We start from the raw sequence: 24,851 nt of genomic DNA, 5'->3' as shown, positions 1-24,851 counted from the left end.
ATAGCCATCCACATCCTGCTTTGGTAGGGACGGCAGAAGGGGCCAAATTTAAAAAGCTGGAGTACCAAGTTATCAGATGATTGTGGTAAGCTGCACCCATAAAATCTGCAGGTACAACAGACGGGTATCTTCCAACTAGTGCTAGACTAAGAAAAGCAAAATTTATCTCACCAAAACTTGAGGTCAGTCTGCTTGGATGGACTGAATCACACAACAAGTCACATCACTTGTGAGGTAAATTCATTAAAAATTCTCTGTAAGGCAATCATCACCACCACAAACTTGATCCAGACCAGAGTTTAGTGGTCAGTGAAGAAGAGGTGAAGCCTTGCAGAACGATGCCAGCTACAGCTGCGCATGAATCACTCAAAGGGGCCTTTTCTGTAATAATGCATTGCTTTAAGCATTAATATAATGCAATCCTTTTGTTGTATTTGCAGTTATTTTAAAGGGCCAGATTATTATACTTTTTTGTTTTTTTGTTTGACTGTATTTTGTTACCCTCTATTTATACTTGTGTAATGACAATAAAGTTGAATCCTAATCCTTTTAAACTGCCTGTAAACATGTAATTTTTTATGCTAACAGTATTTTAACAATGACGTCTATGTGGATTGACTCACAACTTCTAGTACTTTCAACTGATTTAACATTTCTACCCAAATTTCACTTCAGGTGCAAACTTTGCATGTGACAAATAAAGGATTGATTGATTGATTGATTGATTGATTGATTGATTGATTGATTGATTGATTGATTGATTGATTGAAAAGGTTGGGAACTGGGGAACCCTAAAAGCTTTGCAAATGTTCCCGTGTTTTTATTTTTCTAGAAGCTTACAGTGAGTTCTCTGGATTTTGTATTTGTTGTAAGCGTTTAAATGCACAGATGTGTTTTTCTAAAACCCAATATAGCCAAAATATAATATGTGGGCTTGAGTTTAGACACCTTATTAACAGTTAAAGTAAAAAAGATGTTTATGACGAGTTTTTGATTTTATGAAATTGCCTGAATATGTGTTAGTCCTGCGACAGACTGGCGACATCCTGGACAGGTTGCCTTGCCCTAAGACAGCTCGGATAGGCTCCAGCCCGCTGCAACCCTGAACTAGATAAGTGGAAGAGAATGAATGGATGGATGGATGGATGGATGGATGGATCAATCCAAGTGAATGGAGGTCTCCAAGTTCACAACTTCACAGTTAACATATCAGTGTGGGACCAAAACAGTTTGTAATTGTTTTTCTGAGAGAATCCTAAAGACTCCTTTTAGTAATGTGGCCATAAGATTATGATTATGGATCAGCTGCTTCAGGCTGGGGATCGATTGTGAAGTCACACCTTTAGTGTTGCAATCTTTTTGCGTTTGGGAGGCTCAGCCTCCACAAGCACGGCTTCCTCCTCTTCCTCTTCAATGTTCGCCATGGTTAGATTTACTCCCTCTGAGCAAAGAAGAACATTTTATTAAACACACACACATGGGCACACACACACGTGCTTTCTCTGTTATATATCTATCAACATTTTATATTTAGACATTTGGACTGTTGGGATTTTTTCTGGATTGGGACGCCTAATGCTGCAGAATAAAATCATGTTTTAGAAGATTTTATGTCAGAATGTGTTTTCTGTTAAACATACGATCCTTGTAAATAATCAGATGATATGTTGTTGATATTTAATAATATAAAATAATACAGATTATTTGAACTAAATTTAGCCGTTTAACTGTACCGGTTTCGGCTTGTTCCTCCATCTCCAGAATCTCAGCAGCCTGCAGATGGGATCAGAACATTAGGACGACTGAAAAATGTCCTAATTAGTGAGATTATTTATTTCTCATAAGCTTAAGCACATATATTTGCACATGTTCGGTGGAAAGAAATTATTTAAACATAAGGTCTCTTGTTGAAAGTCTTAATTAAGCAGAATTTCATTGATTCTTAAGGTATTATATTATTGAAGCCTCACATGTATCCACGGCTCTGTTTGAAATTTATATCAACATTTAACCTTTTTGTCCATGAGGAAAATTAACAGGTACACAGGTAAATTAGTGTCTCACCTGCTTCTCGAGCTCCTCCAGTGAGGCGTAGTATTTCGACCACCAGTCTAACTCCTCCTTCTCAGGCACCTCCTCCTCTAGCTCCTCCTCCTTATTTCTAATTTTTTTCAGGGGTGCCTAAAGACATTAAAAATATTTTTAAAATGTGGATGGTTGAAATTTGATTTGAAATATGTCTGAACCTTTCTAGTTCCTAGTTTTTAACACCCAGCGCAAAGTGAGTGGGAGATTAACACACATACATTAACCAGCTTTAAGGGGTTGATGGGAATCTTGGACTGTTTGACTGAAAGGTTGCTGAGTCCCATACTCCTCACTGACATCAGAGGGTCCATCTTCATTGAACTCTTCTTCGCTGAAAAGACACACAAAAACTTTTGGAGGATGCTGAGAAAACTGTCTATTGAAACCTTGTGGAAACAAATGAGTAGTACGAGTTACTCGCTTGCATTCTCAGCAAACAGCTTCAAAGAGCAACATTAGACTAATTTTGCAGGTCTTACCTTTTGGCTTGGGCTCCTCTTCCTCCTCTGGCTCCCCAGCAACCTCACGCGGGCCGTAGTCCATGAGGTTCTGAACCACATGGGACCCGACCAGAGCAAGGTGGCCAAACGCTCGATGCTCTACCACAAACACTGTGAGAGGAGGATGCAGGTACAACTCCTCCGGCAGCTCCTAATCAGACCACAAGCAGGAAGAGGAAACAGGACAGGAAATGAAATTTTACATTTTTGCACCTGTTCTGAATTTGTACAATTCTGCTTTTCTTTATACCAGAATTGTTCTCTTTAGCATCCTTAACTAGTAACTCACCACATCCATGTAGTGGACCACCTCTTTGAAGTTTGGGTTAGTCTTGTAGCTTTCAATCTCCTCAGACTCCAGTTGTCGTCCTGCACACTCGATCTTCACCTGAGGGTGCTCCACCTCAAAGAGGTGCACTCGCTTCAGGTCCCGCAGACCCCAGAACAGCACCTGAACGCACACAAACAAAGACACAGATCTCGCCCTATAAGCCAAAAGTCCACATTATCCATCTGCGTCACATCAACAAACTTTGTGTGTCCATGTGTGCCTGACCTCAATCCTGAAAGTCTTCAGCACAGGTCGCACTCCTTCAGGGATCAGGTAAAAATTGTGCTCTTCATCGTAGTTCAGTTCCTGCGGGTCCACGTGGCTGGGGAGAGTGGGCTGCAGGGGGAAATGTTTTTGGTATTCACTATGTTTGATCAGTTCAGACACACCACCTGTGTCTCTATGTAAAAGGACGTTTCTGATTTAAAAGAAAACGAAACTTAGTTGCTGCGACCATGTTTTCTTTTTTCCTCTTTAATTTTATTAACCAAATTCATTGAGATTTGTCATCAGATCTTCTATCAGATTAGAAACAAAAAAGACTGTTACTCCAGATTCCTCACTTTAAATATGAACTTTTTTTAAGATTGTGACTGGCTGACAGTCGTTACCTCTCCAAACCCAGAGTAGTCCAACTCGATGAGTTCAAAGGCAGCCAGCAGCTCTCCAGCGGAGACCCTCCCCATGTTAACATCAAAGAAACGGAGGCGGGGCTTTTCATACAACTGCTCCACGGTTTTAAACTCAGGCTCAGCAAAAGCTCGACCCAGAGGCTTCGGACCACCCTGCGCGCACACACACACACACACACACACACACACACACACACACACACACACACACACACACACACACACACACACACACACACACACACACACACACACACACACACAATAGCTATTATGACATCACTTAATAATAAGTCGACGATGTGGCAAATACTAAAACATTTCATTAAAAAAATCTGCTCCCATATGAGGTTGACATAGCAGAACATCTTCCTCAATCTCACCCTATCTGTAGCGTCTTCCTCTCTCTACCAGCCGGTGCTATCATTTCCAACATGATAGCACGGTTCTCACTACCACCTTGTAAACCTTTCCTTTCACTCTTGCTGCTGTCCTTGTGTGACAAATCACCCCTGACGCTTACTCGACCCACTCCACCCTGCTTGCGCTCTCTTCATTGTTTTGGATCATTGACTCCTTTTAAAGCCATTCATCTTCACTACCTTTACTCATTCCATCTTCACCTTTCCACATATATTCTGTCTCGCTTCTACTGTCTTTCACGTTTCTTCTGCAGTGTATACCTCCACCCTAACAGGTCCTCTTCCACCTTCTTCCTCTGGATAAATCAAATGGTATTCACTGTGCAAAAATGACAGTGAGCCACTAAGAGTCTAAATAGGGAAAATCTGTTGATTCCATTCATTAAAAAAACACTTATGAAAGCTGTTCAGTTCTGATTACAACTGCAGAAACACATTTAGCTCTCACCTACTAGATTGCTAAAGGATACCTGCTATGTCTGTCCTTATTTTAAATACTGACACAGTGTTGGATGTTCCAGTTACAGACAACCAAAGTGTTTAGAACTTAATCCCTGTGAGCTAAACTACTATAAGTGCCTAATGTCAAACAGTTTTGTCTACTCTTGGACAAAAGCTATCACTCTTCTGTTTATGAGACAAGCAGACAAGCAGTATAAAAGTGGCTTTAAGTGAGAGGGAAGATTTGTGTCAGACAGCAGATGAGCTGGGGGGCTCCAACAAGGTGAAATATAAGAGAAATAACACTTATTTTGAACTGTTTATCATGCAAAGCTACTTTAGTACAGTCCAAGTATATATATGTGGAGCTGGAAATTAGTATATGAATCCGTTATAAACTTATAAACTAAAGTTCTCACTAAGTGTGAGATAATATTTTCTATTTTAAAAAAATGAAGCGCATTATTTTATAATAACATTTTATAATAATATAACAACGAAAAAAAATAACATTACCACAGCATCATAGTCGTAGATGTTGATGATGATGAGGGGCGGATCCTGTTGGAGATCCTCTCTCGTTCCCTCTAGCAGAACTCTGTCGAACACCAAGCACTCACACCAGGCAGGAGAGAGTGTGTCTGGCAACATCTGTACATATCAAAAACAGTAGGTGCAAAGTTTACGAGCTCTGATAAAAGATCCCATGATAGTATGTTAAAAAAGAAACAGACCAACAGATGACTTTAGTGGCAGGTAAATGTAAAGAGAGACCCAATAATGATTATCATTTTTTGTCACCCTTAATTTCCCACAAATTTCCCACGTGTGGGACTAATAAAGGTTATCTTATCTTATCTTATCTTATCTTAATTCTCACTTTAGCTCATTTTAGCCTCAATGATTACTTTATTTTGCCGATTCAATGTTTCAAATGTGGAACGTTTGAAACATTGCACTTACAACTGTTAAACCTGCTGTACCTACCCTTGTGACCTGGCAGTGAGTGGTGAAGACCACCCTGGCAAAGGGGTCTGACAGGCCATCATCATCTGCAGCCATCAAGCCACGCCCCTGGTACAGGTGACATCGTAGCTGGTAGTACCTGCGGTCTGTGGAGAAAGAACAAAACCAACATGAACAAACAGCTGAAACTGTACGATCAACAAGTCAAAATAAAAGAAACTACAAGGCTTTTATGTAGAAGTACAAATTTATCAATTTATTGCAGGGAACTTTAAATGTTTGCAAACTCTAGTTCTCTAATAAGATTATTTTTTTCACCTCGATGCTAAGCTTCCACCAACACACAGACGTTTCAGCTGACTCACCTTGGCAGGACAGTCCGAGAGGAAGCTTCCTCCTTCCACCCGTATCAACAAGCCCCCTCTGCTCCTCCCCCTCTCCTATGTCCTCCGCATAAACTGGCACAAAGTCCTCAGGCAGGCAACTGATGACCTCTTTGCTGTACTTGGTAAGACCAAGCCACAGGTAGACCTCAAGTTTCACAAAGATCTCACTTGCTGGACCTCCCGGAGACTAAAAGGACAGACAGATAAATGGGATGAAATGGGAAACATCAGTTTTTAGAGCGTGACCATGAGAGGAGATGAATTATCTGTGTTGTTATCAGATCACTGTTGTAAAAACAAACTTTATTCATCCGTTGTGAGAATGGACCTCTACAAAAGTTCTTTGACTTGTCATAATTATTACTGTCATGTTATCATTGCTATATTATTTTTTATCGCACCTATATTGTTAATATTATAAGTTTTGACAGATTTGTGTGGTTTCATTGATTTATGAATTTATTTCAAAACAAACTGCCCCTAATGGTATTACCAGTGCTGGATTTAACTAAAGCAAATTATCATGGGTTTCACTGATGACTAGAGACGGAATGGTTACCTTCATGTAAAGAGTGCTGACTTTGCCACAGTCCCGCCCCCTCTGCTCCTCCACCAATGAAAACAGGATGGAGTAGGCCGGGATCCTGACGTAAGCTAGTCGCTTGTTTCCACTCAGTAGCCATATGAAAGCATCTGGGATGGTACTCTGGGGCTGAAGAGAGCACAGCGTGGGCAGTAGATGTCAGACTTGCAACATATTGTACATAAAGCGATTTTCTAACATCTTTTTGGTGACTATCAGTCACACTCTTTGAACTCTGACCTCTACAGCCAGTAGGCGGAGCTTCTTGAGGAATCTCTTGCTCTCCATTAGCCGCTGTTTGGCAGTCCGTCTTGTAATCCTTCGCCTGGCCCTGACTGCTTGCCTGGCCAGCAGGATCTGGACAAAGTAAGACATTCAATCAGGCAGAGAGAAACAGGCAGGTAGATGGTGATGGGTAAAGGAAGGACATGAGAACAGACTCACCAAATTCTTCTTGATGAAGTTCCTTCTGCATTTATCGAGGTTGTTGGGACGCGACTGAGATCTCTTTTCAGAGAAAGCACTGAACTGTCTGCAGAGAGAAAGAAGGGAGAACATTAGAAAAGTGAAAAGACCAAAAGACAAATAAAGTTAGGTCAGAACAAACTAAACTGAATCATTTCTAATACAGCTTTCAGAAGGAGGACACTGACTTGCAGGAGACCACGAGCTCCAGCAGCACCTCGTCCAGTCGCTGCTTCGCTTTACTCCTCGGCCTCCTCAAAAGTTTTTCCACCTCATCGAGACCAATCTCCTAAAAGTAGAGAGAGCACGGATGGCGCTGTATGCATAACTTAAAATATATATAATTTCATTTTTGAAATTGGAAATCCATCGAGTCTCACCAGCCTGTCTGCCATCTTGCTCAGCCAGTTAGCCTGATAGAGACGAAAGCTGTGGTCTTCAAACTGACTCCAGACAAACAAACAAGGCTTCGATTTCACTAATGGGGGATGAAGTTGGAGACACTGGAAAGACCTTAGAGGCCAAAAGACATAATGAAAGTCATGTTAGGGTCACATATAAAAAAATCTCCTTAAACAGGCAATCGAAGTATTGGAAAAGACACGGGGTTATCATTTGAAGACGTGAGATGACAGAGAATTACATAGGTCACATGCATCTTCTATCAACACTGTTCATTGGTTAATTCAGTTAATGGGCTGCATGGGTTATAGTATTTGAAGAATGAACTCTACAATATTTATCAGAAGTGTCATCACAATGTGATTAATTTATTTCTGCAGAAAGTTGTCTAATGCAGAGCTTCTGCCCAGGGATGGACAAACGATGGGAAGACTTTTTCCAAACAGAAATCATTTTTGATGTTCTTAAGTTATCTTGAGTTAAGGTTAGAAAATTGTGATGAACGGTGTCCTAGTAATCTAAAGGGGGCAGAGGTTACCTGCTGTACTCGGTGGGTTGGGGCCTCATGGCAGCAGACACAGATCTGTTCTCAGGTTCAGGACTTTGAACCTCCTCTCGGTCCAGCTCGTCCTCTGAATCCAGCAGATTCCGAGTCTCCTCGCTCAGATCCTCTCTGCTGCTCCTCAGCTCTTCCCTGCTCCTTCTCAGATCCTCCTTGCTCTGCTTCTTCTTTGACTTCCTAACCTGTACTGCTTTCCCATAATTCCCTGGGAAAAACACATCAGTACCTGGAGTTCAAGGATTCACCATTGCAAATAAAATGTGAAATTTGAGCCCCAGGCAGCGAAAACCAGAGCGGCCACTGCAATCTGTGGTTTCTTCCTCACAACCACAGAAGGTCCGTCTAGCTATCAATTTACAGGATTTGACTCAATCTCTGATATCAACAATTTACTAAGAAAATAATAATCAGATAAACTATCAGTGAAGATAATATCTAACTGTTGACCCACAGTGACTAAACCAGCAGTTCCCATATCCTGCAAACTGACCACCACATTTACCTATGGAGAGTTCAAAGGTTATTGGTTTGGTTCCTACAGATGGTTCCATCATTGTGACTTCAAACAGAGATGCAAACAGCAGAAACTCCTCCTTCTGTCCCAGGAGACCCTGAGGAGGAAAATAACTTCCCTTAAGTGATGAGCAGAAAATTCCCAACAATTTAGAAATTTAAAAAAATCATGTATAGTGTGTCGTTCATTTCTCTACGTATGCAGAGAAGGGAAGAGCAGAAACAAAACAATGAGAAAAGATCAAATTTGATCTCAGTGTTGAAAACAGAATAAAAAATATGTATATATATATATTTTTTAAATATTCTCAGCTATCACAGTATAATTGGTACTCACCTCTGGGAGAGGGTGGATCTCCTCGACATCCACAGTCGCAGCCTCTGGTACCTCAACACTCGCCTCCCCTGACTCATCAGGTCCACTAGCAGCCTGAGATGCTGCTGCTACAAGAAGGAAGCAAAACAAGTGGATTCCTTTATTCTGTACAGTTAACCTATTTTTTTATCCTAACTATACTTTTTGTCATTGGCTTCGATTATCCAGAGTAAATAAAGGAAAACATATTGTGTTAAAAGATAAAACATTTTGTTTCAGCTCAGCTTTCAAAGAAGTCTGAGAATATCAGTGAAACAGTTTTGCCCCCAAAATTTCTTCTCGTTCACCACAACTGAATTCACTTCCTCTTACTTCAAACTCATTAAGTTGCCACTGGGGGAGGTCATAAAGTCCTGGTTTTTTTTCTCAGGCTTCAGACTGTGCTAAATGCACTTTTTTTCAACTGTTGAATCTGTATGATGTCAAAGAAAGTAAATAACCCTTCTATGGTCATGTCAGGTGCACAGCTTTGCTGTCCCAATCACCTGCTGTCCAGATCTTTTGGTTATGAGATGGGTGAGCCAATCGGTAACAAGACGCTGGAAGGTGAATCAGTCAGAGGAGGAACTAGGGGTCTGCATCAAGACTCATACAAAGTGAGTCCAAGCACAAAAGCACAGAGCTGAAACTGACTGGAAAAGGTCCCTTCATCTCCAGTGATCTAATTTTTCTTGAAAAAAATGCACTTTGGCAGCTTAGACATTACTTTAGTTTATTTTCTCTCAGTTTCAGCAGACTGACCTTCCTTCTTATCTTTTTTACTGCTCCTTTTCTTCCTCGATCCCAGCTTACTCAGGGCTCCTTTCATCTTTAAGGGCAAAATATAGATTCAGAAATGAATTAGTAACGTCATTAATGCAGAAATCAGGCCAGCAATAAAATTAAATAACATTGTATTACATGATGTTGTTGTTGAGATCCAAAATCCTGATTAGAGCGAAACATCGTATAGAAAATACTGCTGATAAACTGAAGTGTTTGCTAATTGTTTTGACTGATACTGAAGTTTCAGCTGTTCAGGTACCTTTCCCAAGGCAGCAGAGCCTGTGTCTGCAGCGATGGCTGAGGAGGAAGAATAGACCTCCATGGAGAGAGCGAGGAGGATTCGGCCACGGTAGAACAGTCCTTCGCCCAGACCCTCATTCAAAGCCTGAAGAAGTGAACAAAAGATATATCAGTATACATATTGTCATTGTTACATTTTTCCCCTCCACATTCCCTTTGGAAAGTAATACCAAACACCCACCCAGAACACATGGTAGGACACCAGTCCATAAAAAAAAACGAGTATTCGCATAGGTTTACTACTGCTGAAGCCGTGACCTGCATGCTATAGTTCACATGTACACATAAAACACACAAATGTTAATGTGATAGGGCTGCTAGGTGGGCAAGTTTTGAAGTCTTAAGCAATGTAGGTATGTTAGCACTGAATTTGTCCCTGAACCCTCAGAGATTGTATTTTATTATTTGTAATTGAATTAATTGAGGTTGCCAAACCACAGGGACACATTGGGCGGGTTTTTAGATTCCCAACATAGTAATATTCTTCTCCTTCCAAGTAGCATTGTGAAAGCAGTGATGTTTTTATGTTACAAATTATCGTGAAGTCCTCTAGTTACGATTATTTTAATCCTGCAAAGGCTACATATTATTCCTGCGGATGACTCCACAAGATGCCTGGAGGTTTTTAAACAGCAGCTGATTAGGTTACATTAGCTTAGCGTACACACTGTCAGTAGTTGAAAGTAGCCAATATTATTCTGTCTAAGGACAACACAATTGTTAGTTCTGGGGGGACTTTGGATAGTAGAGGAGATTTTTTTTATATATTTTTTTTTTAGATAAAGCCAGAAGAACTCTTACCATCTTTTTTAGTCTTTGTGCTAAACTAAACTTGCTGAATGAGGCAAACAACAAATATTCATCTCCATCCTATTTTCAGATAGAGAGCAAAATACTGCCTTTCTTAATGCTGGTTTGCTGGGTGTAGATTACCTGGTGGACATCTCCAAGGGTGGAGTTCTGAGGAGATCCATAAAGGTTAACCCAGCTTGGGCCAAAGGTGGGGTTAAATCCTGCAGATAAAGGAGGGACAGAAATTCTACTGTTTCAATTAATGGTATGATACATTTTAGCATAATACATTTTTCAAAATAACGTTTTTCAAATAATGTCGGTATGCCAAACATGTAACGTTGGCTGTATTTAAAAGGGACAAAAACAAAATTTTGTCAATACTTATTGCTTTGCTTAAAACTTTTCAGTTTACCAATAATACAATTTTTAATCATTGATCACAGCTTCCTTGAAGCTTTGTTCCTACCACAAGTGAGCAGGAAGTGTTAAAGTGACAAATACTCGGTTATCTTTGCAGATTAAGATTTGATTTTCAAGTTTTTCATCATTTTTTAATAGAATTAAGGAAAAAAAACATTATGCATTGTTTTATTAAGACAGTGTAAATCTGGGGTCACACCATTCCTGGTGGGGTCAGAGATCTGCTGCAAGTCAAGAAAGTGAGTTGCCAAAGCGATGTCGCCCATCTTAGAGTCATCAAGAATCTGAACTTTGATTCGCTGAGCCAGAGGAGGAAACTGTTCAATGAAGGAGATCTCCTCGTTCCAAACTGGGCAGTTGGTGGCAGTGGCGACAGATGTTTCCCCCTGAAAGCAGACACACAAAAAGATTATGAAATGTGACAACTCCAAACATTGTTATCAAAAGCAAAACAACTTAAAAACAGCCTATTCTGCTTTCCGATATTTTCTGTGATATATGATACATGGCCAACAATTCAGATAGTGATGTCAGTGTATGTACAAGTAAACCCTTCAAGCTGAAAGGAGGCCTTAGACTGCTGTAAACATTCACTATCAGACAGTTCTTTCTACTCCTGGTTCTGTATTTATTCAGTCAGAAGGAACATCCCTAATGTGGTCAAGATTAGGCTGTCAGTATGAAAGCCCAACCTGCAGGCTGTCCAGACCTTCTGTTTGTGGAGGTGAACTAATTAGAAAAAAGTTGGGTTGAAGGGGGAGGAGCTAAGCAAGTCCATTAAAATGTAGGTAAGGATGATTTTAATCTCTGAAGCTACTCTAGCAAAACTAAACAGAGTTGAAAATGAGCACAAAAAGTTTAATGCAATTCTAGGACTGACCTATGAATATTATAAAGCTGTGAACATCCTGTTTGTGTTTTTCTTGCAGATGTGACAATAGCAGAAACCAAAGTTTGGTACACAAGTTGAAATGCAGGAAAATTTGTTTCAGCAATGCTTCTGAACCAGCACTCAGACCACAAACAACATTTGTACATTTATATATCTGAGTACCTGTTGGCCAGCGAAGGTCACCTTCACATAGGGGTCAATGAATACAGTCCTGTCAGTGACAGACACAAAGGCCATTAGCCCCGCCTCCATGGTGGGCAAACCCTCAGCCCTGTAGATCCGGACACGGAACCGAGCCCAGGGGCGCTCAGAAGGCATACCACGAGGAAGCAGCAAGTTCCTGCAGGAAAAACACAATATCACAACCCACTGATGATGTGTGCTGTATGTTTTTATCAATCTCAGATTCAATAGTTCACAACGAGATCTGCATTTTTGTTTTGCTGAGATTTGATGCGCCCATAAGTTTAGTGGTTGAACTCATGACAAAAGTTAGCAAACTGGAACCTTTAGAATAAAGAGCAAAATTACTAGTAAGACAGACGACCCCATCTCATCACGTCATCTAAACACAGTGAATCCTGAAGTAAAGAAAGGGGAAGTTTAGTGCAGAGACATATTAATAAATCACAGGAAACTAGACAGAAAAAGCGAAACTAGTAACACAGAAGGAGTTGTTTATATCGAAACTATGTTTGTGTGACGTGCAGCAGAACTATATAACCGTGCTGGCTTCTAATGCTTTCAGACCTGAGCTTGTGTGTTTGTGTGTTCAGGTCTCCATTTCCGGAAATGTAAAATAAAGATCATTTTTTGAGCTTGGCCACTCTGAGTCCAGTTTTTCTCTGTCGCCAAAAGAATTCAAAAGAACAGAATTTAATAATACTTAAGTGCTTCCATTAGGTAAATTATCCAGAACAATAAGAGGTGGTGTTGATTTATTTGTGCCCACACTTGATTTTAGGGGTCTGCTAGGACTGAGGTGGCCTTGTTAAGTCATAATCTCTGCATTCACGACTGTGTTATTTTGTTAAACAAGGACGCTATTGTATTTTTCATACTCAAATTAGGGGGTGTATAAATAATTTTGTTTTAAACATGAGGTCAGCAAATGTGGAAATAATTCCATTTAGGGAAAAATGGGCTTTAGACTGGTCTAAACACTCAGTATCAGGCAGTTTTTAGCTCAGTTGGCCCAAGGACTGCTATACCATGGCAAGCTAAAATTCACAAAAATCACTGCTCCTCCTGCAGCACTGCTCAGAATTACTCAAACACAGAATGACTTGAGGTCCTCATTGCCACATTTTTCATTTTATCACTGAATTGTGATGGATCAAGAGCTAGATGAGCGAGATGACTTGTTGGGACTCGACATGATGCCAGAGAAAGCAGCAGAGTGCAGCCAATACAATCATTTCCTGTGAATACAGAAGCCCAACGCACCTGCTGTTCAAACCGTTTGCTTATGAGGGGCAACAATAAGGCCATGTATAAAGGGAGGTTGAGTGTGAAGGGAACTAAAACTGCTTGTTTCAGACAAAAACAAATTCCTGCATAATAATAAAAGTATCAGACTAGAAATGACAGGTTCTCTTTACATCTTCTGTTTTTTATGTTATTGGTAATGATTATTATTGATTGTTTTTACAATGATAGGGACTAATCTTGTTTGAAATAAAGGTGAATAAGACATGAGGACTAATAATGATTCCAATACGGCATTAGAACTGACTTTTCAATGTCTTCGGTGGCTCCAGACGAGGAGGACGGTGGCAGACTGGGCATGCTCAGAGTATCCCCCTTCATTAGCACATTGAGGCTGGCCTTGACATAACCTTTGATCCCCGACCGTGTATCTGCAGGATCAGTGAGAGGAGCCCACTTCTGGTAGAAGCGGTGGTCTGGAGAGGCAGAGAGAAAAGAGGTCAGTGAGTACTGCAGTAGTCAGATCAGAGTACCACACTGTGAAAAGTACTTATACCCGGCTGGTTGTACACGGTAGATATGTCAATCTTGAAGGTTCCAATGTGGGTCAACAGGAAGGCCAAAGTCCGCCTGTGGAACACCTGAGAGGAAGAAACATCACAGGTGTTCACTTAGGCCATACCCTCAAGTATGTCACCATGGCAACATCATGAGAGACAATTGGAAAATTAATAGAGCTGACCTTTATCTCTATGACTTTATCAAGGAAAGTCTGTGGAGCTTCCTGGAAGTCAAACTGGAAGTTCTGAAAGAACAGAAAAAAAAACTGTGATGGACTCTACTGCAGTCTACTGTGTTCTGCTCTGATCTCCACTCCACTGTACCTCGTTGTAGAACGGACAGTTGGTGGATTTCTGAGTTGCAGTGTGTCTTTTCTGGTTTCCTACGCTGATGAAAACTGCAGGGTTGATGTTCACTCCAACCAGCTTCTGGGCCTCGAGGATGTTCACATTTACCTGTATACACACACACACACACACACACACACACACACACACACACACACACACACACACACACACACACACACACACACACACACACACACACACACACACACACACAATTCAAATTTATGGTCTTTATAGTGTGTAATGATAGAGGACTGAGTGATATCCAGGTCTGTCTGTTGACTTTATCTAAAGCACATGTTGGTGTTAAACATAAGGTACAGGGGCGAGAATTGGCCTGACAAAAAGACTCAAATCTGGCCCACTGGAGTGTTTTGGACAATGTGAAGGGCACAGATTTTGGACTTTTAACTGTTTCACAGGTTTTACATTTTCTCCCACTGATAAAGACTGAATATTTTCTATGTATGATTGATTAATTATGAAATACTCTGACAGATTTCTTTCACTGACTACAGCAGCATTTCTCTATCCTGTAGACAAACTTTATCTTTTAATTAATGGCTACCTGGGACAAGATTCCTAATACTTTCCCAGCAAATGTAAGGAGGAAAAATTACTTAATTGGGGTTGTCAAATCTTAGTTTATGGGCTATGTGCATCCCATTTTGTTGACTAGGTAGCCAGATGAGTAAGACCATTACATAAAAACTGTAAGAAATGTGTTTTTGTTTCATGGTATGTAAAGAAATAAACCAAAACAGATAATAAAAAATATTAACTCCAATATAAAACTCCAATATTCAAAAATACACTCAAAAGTTCTTCTCCTACAGGTTTGTCTCTTTGCAAAGCCAGGCAGTTGGCTGGATTGGACCCATCTTGAGAACAGGTTGTGGTCTGCGTGCCGCATGTTTGGCATCCCTGACCTGAACCTGTCCTGTAAACACCAGCCTCAGAAATAAATAGCTGCATGAACTCACCTGGAAGCTCTGGACTCTGGGCATCGCTCCAACAGAACTTTTAGACAGCGGCCTGCAACGACTGCGCGCACACGCACAAACACACACATAAAACAGCAGACAGTAATCATTTCAACTTCACTCAGATAAGCTACAGGTAGTATAACATAGAGAAGGTAACCTGATTTACCTCAGCAGAGAAGTAAAGATGATGTTCGAAGCCTCCATGTCCATCACGTCATCATCGTAATCATCGTAATCACCATCCTCGTCTTCCTCATCCCTCGGAAGCAGATTCTGCCCCAGGCGCCGAGCCTCTCTGTCCAATTGATCGAGGCGGCCGATTGTCCGCTGCCTGATGGGAAAATACGAGACACAGTGACAAACTCAACCACGATTTACAGAAACGTTATTCCAGCAGTGCACAGGCTTGGACTAGAGTGAGACACCGTGAATGGTCAGAGAGGCTTGCCACACTTTTGTGAATAATAATAATAACAAAAAACACTGACTTACAAAGTGTTTCCTAGTTTGAATAAAAGCCACATATCAAAGATAAGCACGCAGACACATAGGGTCACACGTTCATTCTAACATACACACTTCTATACACATGAAAAGGAGCGAAAGTGTGACTCAAAATAATGAAGGAAAGATGAGGGGAAAGCATGAGGAAGATGATGTTATCATAGACCTATGGCCTCCACAGAGGGAGGAGTCGAGGTGGATGGAAGCAGAGATTAATTAATCATCAAGCCTGAGATGATTTTCTTGTTTTTTCTTTTTCTTTGTTTTGTATTTGTGGTATCTTTGGGCTTTTTTTTGTTTGTTTGTTTGTTTGTTTGTTTGAATATATCAGTGACTCTTTAAATATTTATTTTCTTTTGTTTTATTTTTAATATGCTATTATGCATGTGAAGCCCATTAAATCTTTATGCATGATGCATCGGGCTATAAAAATAAATAAACTGACATTACTGTAGACTGACTGCTTGATAAAAAGCTTGAATGATTAATGAATCGGAGACTCCTGTGAGGAAGAGTTTTACTCTATGTACAGAGCGGCTTTGGTGTCAGCTCACTTTAAAGATTGTGTAAGTGATGTTAATTCTCACCCTTCAATGTCATCAGCTCCTTCATTTCTGATGACCAGAGTTGATCTGAAGAACAAAAGAACAAAACTAGTCAAGCTAAAAACATCTTGCAGTGGCCGCTTTCATAAAACAGGTCTTTACTGCAGATGAGATTTAAAAAAAAGATTTTTCTGTCCAGCATATATATTACTTACTCATCCTTTTCTTCATCTATGCTCAGAAAGTCCCGTCCATCCCAGGTCCCTGCGGTTCCTTCAAGTGGATGAAACCGAATTTCCAGCTCTATGTAGATCTACAGAAAGAAGGAGATGTAACCAGAGGTAAGTGTTTGCATTTAAAATCCAGACTTTCATACAGCACCGTGTGTGATTGTGCGTCCTCACATCAGTCAGGCTGTAGCTGGCATCAGTGAGCGGTTCCCGTACTACCAACCTCCCAGAAGTCACGACATGCTGGAGGCTGATGATCAGCTTCCCAAGCAGTCTACAAAAACAAGCTTTCAGTATAACTTACACAACAGCATTTGATATTTACGCTTAAAAATACAATTTAGTCAATATAGAGAAAGTAAAAATGTATAAACATGTCAAAACTGAATTTCTTTTTCTTTCTACTCTAACACCACAGGTGCTTTTCATTACTTCATTTTCATTTTTCTCACATCTTATTCATGGAGCAACTGCAGGGCTGAATAACAATAATTAGCAAATCTGTGTCTGTTCATTGCACAGATCATGGATGGAAGGATGCTAATCAGGCTTGCTAGGGTTAGTACTCCACCCTCTAATCCAAATATGATCATTTCTGTGTATATAATCTATGTTATTAGGTCCTCCCAGCAGAGACGTGTGAGTGTTCATCATAATAATTGAAAGCACCCCATAAACTCACCAAGGACTTATCTTTTACTATTAATTATCATTATTAGTTACTATTTCATTATGACAAATTGCTAATAAGATGTGATGATGACGTTTTTGTTAATCTGTTAGATGTGTGTGTGTGTGTGTGTGTGTGTGTGTGTGTGTGTGTTACCTGTTAGAGAAGAATTTACTGCAGTTGTAAACGCTGACGGTCAAAACTTCAGTACTGATCTCTTTTCCGTAGTGAGGCCATCGGAAATGCTGCAAGTACACACACACACACACACACACACACACACACACACACACACACACACACACACACACACACACACACACACACACACAGTTTTGAATGTATTTAACGACTTCTTCACTGAATTCAGATGACTGAGCTTCGTTCAGAGGTTTACAAACATGGTAGTTATGCTTCCATACACTATAAAACACACTATAGATCCTCTGACATCTAAACACAACGACAACAAGTAGATTTGTTTTGAGATTATTTCTATCATTCTGCTGGTAGAAATTGACACGAAAAAACATTTTAACATTGAAGTTGTCTTTGGCCAGAGCTGCAGTCATTTGTACAATTTCTTCTTTAAAAAAAGACACTGGACTCAAAACAAAAACCATTAATGGTCTTAAAACACACTCTAAGATTTAAGATCCCCAACATAAAACAATCAAGAACGGGAGTTTTCCACAGTTTTACACTTATACTGACCTGATTTCGTTTAAAACATTATGCATTAATCTTTCAGTGCCTTGACTAAGGACATTTTTGGAGGCAGTGATTGAACCAAAAAAACCCAGTAAGTCTGAGTAAAAAAAAAAAAAAATGGAAACAAGAAGGGGAAAAAATGACACTTTGAGTCAAAAATCTGGGTTAAGTGATTTTCTTACAGTTTAGAAAATATTTTTTGGAATTTATTTCAATAGAAGTCACTCAGAATTTCAAAAAATAATATTTATCCCAAAGAAAAGAAAGCTGTACTTCATTTTATTGTGAAAATAAATAATACATCCATAAAACCATAACTGTAGCCTACTGGGGTGGGAATAGTTCAGGAGTTGGGATGAATAGGGGGTGTATTTTTATGTACCAGAATATATTTGAAAATTCAATAAAGAGATGTGAAAAAGTAAGGAAAAATAAAAATAAAACCACACTATCTTTGTGCCAAATCATCTTCATATTCTTGGTTTACACATTTGTTGTGTAAAACTTTATATCAGCTACTGTGCAATGCCTCCGGTGCCGACATTTTCAGTCACACTTCTTGTATCTGAAGCATAGATAAAAGCAAAATATGGTTCTATGATGCAGTTTGACAATTACGTCATGATTTTTAATTAGCATGCTGGGATTCTCAGATAAAAGTCATAAAGAAACAAATCTGTCAGGATCCATCACTCATCATGATTCACAGTTATTTAGCTTCATTTATTTGTAAAAGTTCAGTTTTTATTTCAAATGTTAATATTTCCGTTTTCTCAGCCATGACATCTTGTAATTGTTGTACTAAAAGAATTTGATCCTCAAACAAACAGAAAAATTAAATCTAGATCCAGGAAAGAACTTTGGACATTTTCCACTTCAGCTGTTAATCATAGTGTGGCAGACACACACAGATACACTCACCTGGTCACACCTGAAGAACAAACAGATGTCTGACTCAGAAGCAAAGAAATATATACTCAGATACTCATGATCACGTCACAAGAGGTTTCTGTATTACTTTATCAACAAACAGGAGGTTATGTAATGAGACTGAGGCTTTTACTCGGCTTTCTTTTTTCATCTTTGAAATCATGCAATAGTGTTTCTTTTTCTTTTAATGTATTTATTGTCGGAAAGGCCTTTCAACTTCTAAAATCAATCACAGAAGAAACAATAAGAGAGAAAAAGAAAAAACTAATAAGTCAATAGATACAAAATCAAGAAGGTGGGAGAACATGGATGGGGACACATCTGGAGACGGGGATTATACTGAGCTAAAATGTGTCAGGAAGGCTTTCCACATGTGAGAAGTTGTGGGATTTGCCTCAGAGAGAATGGTTGATCGTATCAGGTTTAAGAAAAGACATTGTATCACAGAGCCACTGCACATGGGAGGGAGCATTGCTGATGGAGTAGGAATAGGTGTCACATTGCCAATAATGAGGTGAGATCTCCATCTAACCGGTTGGAGAATCGTTTGTACTCCACTGGGACACCAAAGATGGCAATACGGCGAGAGTCACGTTTAAAGAGAGTATTTTTGACACTGTGTCACAGCAATGCTGCCAAAATCTCTGCTGCCCAGAAATGTTGCCAGGTGCTTCATTAGGTACCATAAACTTGTATTCTGACATGTGGCAGAGATGTATCCTCTTAGATATATCTCTTTTGGAAGAATGTCAAAAGCTCTCATTTCTTTAAAGCAAGTCAGAACTGCAGCCAATTATTCATTATTTATAATACGATTTTACACTTTTGCACTTTTATAAATGTAGTAATATTTTTCTTGTTAAACTAAAGTGTGCGCATGTTGGATGTAAAAGCCCAATTAGGGGCATTAGTTGGAAATGAACAGTTCTCTATGCAGCACATGAGTGTCGTGCTCTGTCCTGGAAACATGTTAAACTGAAGTGTGTGCATTAAAACAAATATTTAAATTAAAAATAAAATAGAAGAACGCATAATATGAAAAATAATAAATATCTACTCTCTTCTGCTTATCCCTCTCAGGGTCACGGGGGTGCTGAAGCCTGTCCCAGCTTTCTAAGGGCGAGAGGGAGGGTACACCCTAGATAGGTTGCCAGATTGTCACAGGGATAATGCATCGAGACAATCATTCACGCTCACATTCACTCCCGCATTCAAACCTATGGGCAATTTAGTGTTTCCAATTAATCACTAACTGCATGTCTTTGGACTGTGGGAGTATCCGGGGAGAAACTGGGCAAACAGCAAACTCTGCAAAGAAAGACCCTGGCCTGGTGGTGGAATTGAACTTAGGAACTCCTTGCTGTGAGGCACCAGTGCTAACCACTGTGCCTCCCAATTAATAAATAAATATCATTAAAATATTTTAAACATTTTTTATTTTAGTAGCTCACCTCATGGGTGAATCTGTGCTTAAATGTCATCACCATATTTTCACTGGGCATCTCCATCTCCTAATGCTGGCCTGTCTCCAATCAAAATACTTTTAATACTTAAGACCCCGTAAATATTTCTGGTTTTGGCATTAATTTCTGATTAGCCCGTGGTCATGGTTCCCATTTAAGAACTTCGGTCAGATGGCTTTTCTTGTAGCCTTTTCTTGTAACACAAGTAACTAGAAAAAGGTGCCCGTTGCTGTCTTCATATTCAGGATGTATAATTGATGGTGTTTGCTTTCTTTTTCAAGTACAGTTTCTGCCTCTGTGCACTGAAATATTCTTGTCTTCCTTCTATGTCATTAAATAATTAATAGACTAGGAAAGAATCTCTGCACGAGTTTCTCGGTTTGGTAGTTGGTCAGCTTTGTTGAATCTCCTCATGTCTTATGACATTTTATTCACACAATAATGTCAATTTGTTAAACCTCTTTCTTTTGTGTGAACTAAGTATAAAAGTCGCCTTAAAGCTTATCGGAAGGAATCCTGTCACAGTTACAACTATAAATGTAGCAGCTCGATAAAATGCCACACATACATGTCATACAGTTAAAATGTTGGACTTTTTGGTTTTGGTCATAAATGACAGCTTTAGATAAATTCAAACTATGACCTGATAATAAAGATTATAAAGGACTGTGAATGGTAGTTACATCCCTGAGAATGAATCAGAATTAACTGAACAATACAGCCTCTCTGCATGATGTCTGTACCAAATGTCACAAGATTACAAGCAGAATTTGTTGATGTCGGTTTGGTTTGTAAACCAAAACTATCAGTCCAGTGTTGTAGTTCAGTCTAGGATTGGATGGGCTGTTATGTCTATCAAAACCTTCATGTTGAGTTGTTTAAATATTTTAGACCTGATCAGTTTAGTGGACCAACCAGCTAACAGACCGTGAGCCATGCCAGGAGGATGGATTCATCTATCACATCTGTCTTAACAGAGTGAAGCAGATTAACGTCAATTCATTCCAGTAGCAGGCGTGTGTGCTGAAGGAGTGGCTGTGTGTGCACTATAGGAGGGGTACACTCTCATATCAGTTTAATTAAAATAGTTTCAATCTGTAGCAGGCAAACAGCAGCAGCTACCAGCTCCAACACGCGCACAGCGTTTCTGTCTTTGTGAGGAGCCTCAAACTGACCATTTATTGTCCTCTTAAAACCAAGTCTGACGTGTCAAACAGCCCCCTGCGAGTTCAACGTGGTCCTGATAACGATAAACAAGTACAGACCAGTACAGACAGAAAGGATGAAAATCATTTGATCTGAAATCTCAAATGCTCTCACTTACTAAAAGTGTGTTTGCACAAACCTGTGCATAAATCATGTGTCTGAGGGCTTCCATTAGAATGAAGGCTAATCTCCGCACTCCCATCTGAACAGACATCTCTTTAAACGCCAGAGTCACACAAGAAACGAGCGATCGATAGTGATGCCTCCCTTTGATTTGTGGCCTCCTATTTGGAAAATGCAAGCTAAGCATTTTGGCCGGTCTCGTCACGCTTTTCTTTTTTGATTGTTTTGTTTGTTTTTTAATCAGACACAACTAACTTGTGGATCTGAATTGAGAAACTGAGAGCGATGGTATAAAGTGCCAGCTTCTCCATCGCAATTTTGTTACAGCTATATTAACCCCTGCTTTAATCTAACTTACAAATTAAATATCTCGCTGTGTTGAGGAAGACTTTAAAATACAGACTGAGAATAAAAACTCCATAGTAAAGTCAAAATACAATTTAGCGCCATTGTTTTATAGACAGTCTCATCTTCGTGCAACCAGAGGAGTCGTCCCCTGGAGATCATTAGAGAAAAATGCAGGTTTCAAGGAACTGGGTTTATAACTGGTCATAGTTTGAAGATAGTTTTGGAAAGCAGATTTGTCAGGTAACTATACATCTGGGGATTATGAGGACGGGTAAGCTAGCCTGGTAACTTTAGACTCTGGAGGTCTGCATAGACCATTTACCCAAATCCAACTAATGCCTGTGATTGTTCAATGGTGCTCAGAAAACAAGAAAAAAGCAGATGGAAACCAGAAAGCTTCCAGCACCAAAAATCCTTTGGTTCGAGATTGTAAATGTTCATCTGCAGAATATGCTTACAGGGATACATCCAGCTGGCGCTTTTCTGAATGGCATGAGCATGTCCATAGCATAATATGGTTTACTGACCTCATTGAAGATGGCCACATTCTCACACTGCAGGACTCTGGTTTTATGGGTGAAACCTGAAGGAAAGACAGACAGACTGTGATGCTTTTGTCTGCACACTGTGAATGAAATATAAACATAGCAATAAAACAATACTGCCTTGTCTAATGTTCCACTTTGTGGCTATGTTTTTTTTTCTTCTTAAAAAAAGATGTGTAATTCAATAACTTGCTGTAATTTTCATCATTTCAAGCTGCAACATTTCAGAAAAAATGTACCTCATTGTTTTTTTGCACAGAAATGAGTGATCCTTATCTTACCGTAAATATGTTTTAATTTAAATTATCTGACATTTACAAATACAGCTTTAATGACTATTTAATTCAAAGTAATGTCAATGGCATTATTTTAATAATTACAATAATTATATATAATATATATAATAAATATATTTTGGCCAAACGCTCATTCACTGTTAATTATTTTAACTTCATCGTCATCATAGTATGAATTTATTACAAAAGCCAAACCAGATCAGTTGTTAGAATGAGATAATAAACAGATTGTAAGATTATGAAAAAATTATAAAGATCTTACAAAAAAGCACCAACTGAAGTACAGCAATGTTTTATTTACACGTTAATGCATCAATAAAACACTCTAAAACCAGTTTATAATGGTGTGGTGGTCACAGTTACTTAAATACTTTAAATGCATCGCCTTTACTTCTAATTGAATCCCTGATAATATACGCATCAGCATCTGAATGCTTCACCTCTGCAGTGTAGGGACTTATTTTAATGTTGACTGAGTAACACCCATACGTGTACATGTGTAGCAATTTAATGTTTGTTCAAATGCTGACAAATAAACTTTTCTGTACGCTGTAATGAAAAGACCATCACAGAGTACACTTTAACGCTCTTCTTAACACAGCCTAAAAGTTGATTTAAGCAGTTTCTGTTTTACACCAGTACAGCTACTGGCAATAATGAAACAATAAGCTGGTTTCAGTCAAGACTGAAGTTGGCTTCGGACCACATCAAAAAATCGTCACTAGATATCAGGAAAAACTAGATAAAATTTATTAAAACAACAACAACAACAACAAAAAAACACTGGAAATGTGAACCTAAACAATAAACATCATCCTTGTGTAGTTTAATGCTTCTTTAATCCTGTCAATCATTTGAGCTTCAACGTGTTTTTACTCGTCATCTGAGCTCCACGTTTGATTTTCTTATTTGTTCACTGTATGAAATTTAAATTCATGCAGTGAATTTCTCAGCTTAAAAATAAACAAAATAAATAAATCTCCACATGCCAGCAGTGCTAAAATAACTTTTCCCTTGTTTCAGTTGCGACATCTGTTTGTAGTTTATGTATTTGTTCCCATTTCTCCTCCTCCTCTTACCAGTGTCCCTCCAGAGGAAGTGAAGCAGAACAAAATCAAGGATTGGCTGAAGTTTAAAAAAACAGTTTCTCTCTAACGTCAGAGTCTCAAATGTAAACAGAAGATGTAACGCAGTGACAATGAACTCTACACTGCTCTGCCACCATAATAAAAACCCATAATTCCAAATCAGTAATGCACCTTTTAAATGTAATACTCTGGATTTACTTGTTTTAAATTATTGGCACTTTTCTGCTAGTTTTTATACTTTCAGTATTTTTATGCAGAATTTAGACTGTTGCATTTTTACAGTTTGGTACTGTTACTTTTACGATAAAAAAAAAAAAACGATAGAAGTTCAATAAAGCAAACCAAGAACACAGATCATGTGTGTCCTCACACTTTTGTTTCACTTAATGTGCCAAAGAGACCAAAGGTGTGTGCGGACATTGCTGCTGTGTGTTACCGACCTCTGAAGCAGAGTTCGACCTTTCTGTCAGATCGCCCTGGCAGGTTAAAGATCCTCTTCAGATTCACAGTGATGGACATGATAACAGACACCTGTTTTTCTGTCTATTTACATCATGTCCTTATGAAGTCGACTCATTGCTTCTTCTCCGTCTTCCCTCTTCAGCGGTATGAAACTGTGTGTGTGACTGTACAGTTAGTCTTGTTAAAGTGTGTGTAGGGCAGGACCTTTTAAATGTTTGAGAAAGCAAATACAGTTGCTCAACTAGTTTCCTCCTCAGAAAGCACACACGCACACACTCCAGCCTTCTGCAGAGTTTACCTGCACCCTGTTCCAGGAAGCAGTTTTAACTTTGAGTGGATGAACTCTATGATGGGGAAACAAATGTTTGATTCCAGCACAGATGATCAGATAGTTTGACCAGCTCTGAGTGTGTTCGACTGAATATAAAGAGCAAAGCCTCCCTTTCAACCCGATGGAGCTGAAACATGAACGTCAGTATGTTTGTGTGAGAAATCATTCATGCTGAGAGGTAGACTAGCTAAACAAACAGTCGTCCTTCTCTCAGTAAGTAAAGATAAGAAGAAAA

The 24,851-nt window shown here is 39.3% G+C and overlaps 1 protein-coding gene across 1 annotated transcript in view; it reads right to left on the bottom strand.

Annotated features, from left to right (window-relative positions):
* The window catches only part of fer1l4 (fer-1 like family member 4), a 30,396-nt gene extending 5,974 nt beyond the window's left edge, over positions 1 to 24,422 (bottom strand). The window contains exons 1-36 of the mRNA XM_080891717.1: positions 24,264 to 24,422; positions 22,422 to 22,477; positions 17,270 to 17,358; positions 16,618 to 16,717; positions 16,429 to 16,526; positions 16,256 to 16,300; positions 15,331 to 15,495; positions 15,162 to 15,222; positions 14,152 to 14,283; positions 14,010 to 14,072; positions 13,824 to 13,908; positions 13,575 to 13,743; positions 12,002 to 12,179; positions 11,147 to 11,333; positions 10,666 to 10,745; positions 9,692 to 9,817; positions 9,409 to 9,475; positions 8,629 to 8,735; positions 8,281 to 8,389; positions 7,755 to 7,983; positions 7,195 to 7,327; positions 7,003 to 7,103; positions 6,794 to 6,881; positions 6,590 to 6,706; positions 6,326 to 6,478; positions 5,746 to 5,953; positions 5,402 to 5,526; positions 4,931 to 5,065; positions 3,531 to 3,704; positions 3,145 to 3,255; positions 2,878 to 3,039; positions 2,568 to 2,739; positions 2,307 to 2,419; positions 2,065 to 2,181; positions 1,734 to 1,773; positions 1,341 to 1,441 (exon numbers count right to left, since the gene is read on the bottom strand). Coding sequence (XP_080747843.1) covers positions 1,341 to 1,441; positions 1,734 to 1,773; positions 2,065 to 2,181; positions 2,307 to 2,419; positions 2,568 to 2,739; positions 2,878 to 3,039; positions 3,145 to 3,255; positions 3,531 to 3,704; positions 4,931 to 5,065; positions 5,402 to 5,526; positions 5,746 to 5,953; positions 6,326 to 6,478; positions 6,590 to 6,706; positions 6,794 to 6,881; positions 7,003 to 7,103; positions 7,195 to 7,327; positions 7,755 to 7,983; positions 8,281 to 8,389; positions 8,629 to 8,735; positions 9,409 to 9,475; positions 9,692 to 9,817; positions 10,666 to 10,745; positions 11,147 to 11,333; positions 12,002 to 12,179; positions 13,575 to 13,743; positions 13,824 to 13,908; positions 14,010 to 14,072; positions 14,152 to 14,283; positions 15,162 to 15,222; positions 15,331 to 15,495; positions 16,256 to 16,300; positions 16,429 to 16,526; positions 16,618 to 16,717; positions 17,270 to 17,358; positions 22,422 to 22,477; positions 24,264 to 24,342 — 4,275 coding nt within the window. The 5' untranslated portion in view covers positions 24,343 to 24,422. The remainder of the gene's footprint in view (positions 1 to 1,340; positions 1,442 to 1,733; positions 1,774 to 2,064; positions 2,182 to 2,306; positions 2,420 to 2,567; positions 2,740 to 2,877; positions 3,040 to 3,144; positions 3,256 to 3,530; positions 3,705 to 4,930; positions 5,066 to 5,401; positions 5,527 to 5,745; positions 5,954 to 6,325; positions 6,479 to 6,589; positions 6,707 to 6,793; positions 6,882 to 7,002; positions 7,104 to 7,194; positions 7,328 to 7,754; positions 7,984 to 8,280; positions 8,390 to 8,628; positions 8,736 to 9,408; positions 9,476 to 9,691; positions 9,818 to 10,665; positions 10,746 to 11,146; positions 11,334 to 12,001; positions 12,180 to 13,574; positions 13,744 to 13,823; positions 13,909 to 14,009; positions 14,073 to 14,151; positions 14,284 to 15,161; positions 15,223 to 15,330; positions 15,496 to 16,255; positions 16,301 to 16,428; positions 16,527 to 16,617; positions 16,718 to 17,269; positions 17,359 to 22,421; positions 22,478 to 24,263) is intronic.
* Positions 24,423 to 24,851: the final 429 nt, after the last annotated feature.

Source organism: Rhamphochromis sp. 'chilingali' (assembly GCF_963969265.1).
Source record: "Rhamphochromis sp. 'chilingali' genome assembly, chromosome: 9".
Classification (NCBI taxonomy): Eukaryota; Metazoa; Chordata; class Actinopteri; order Cichliformes; family Cichlidae; genus Rhamphochromis; species Rhamphochromis sp. 'chilingali'.
This window is presented reverse-complemented; position numbering and strand designations above follow the sequence as displayed.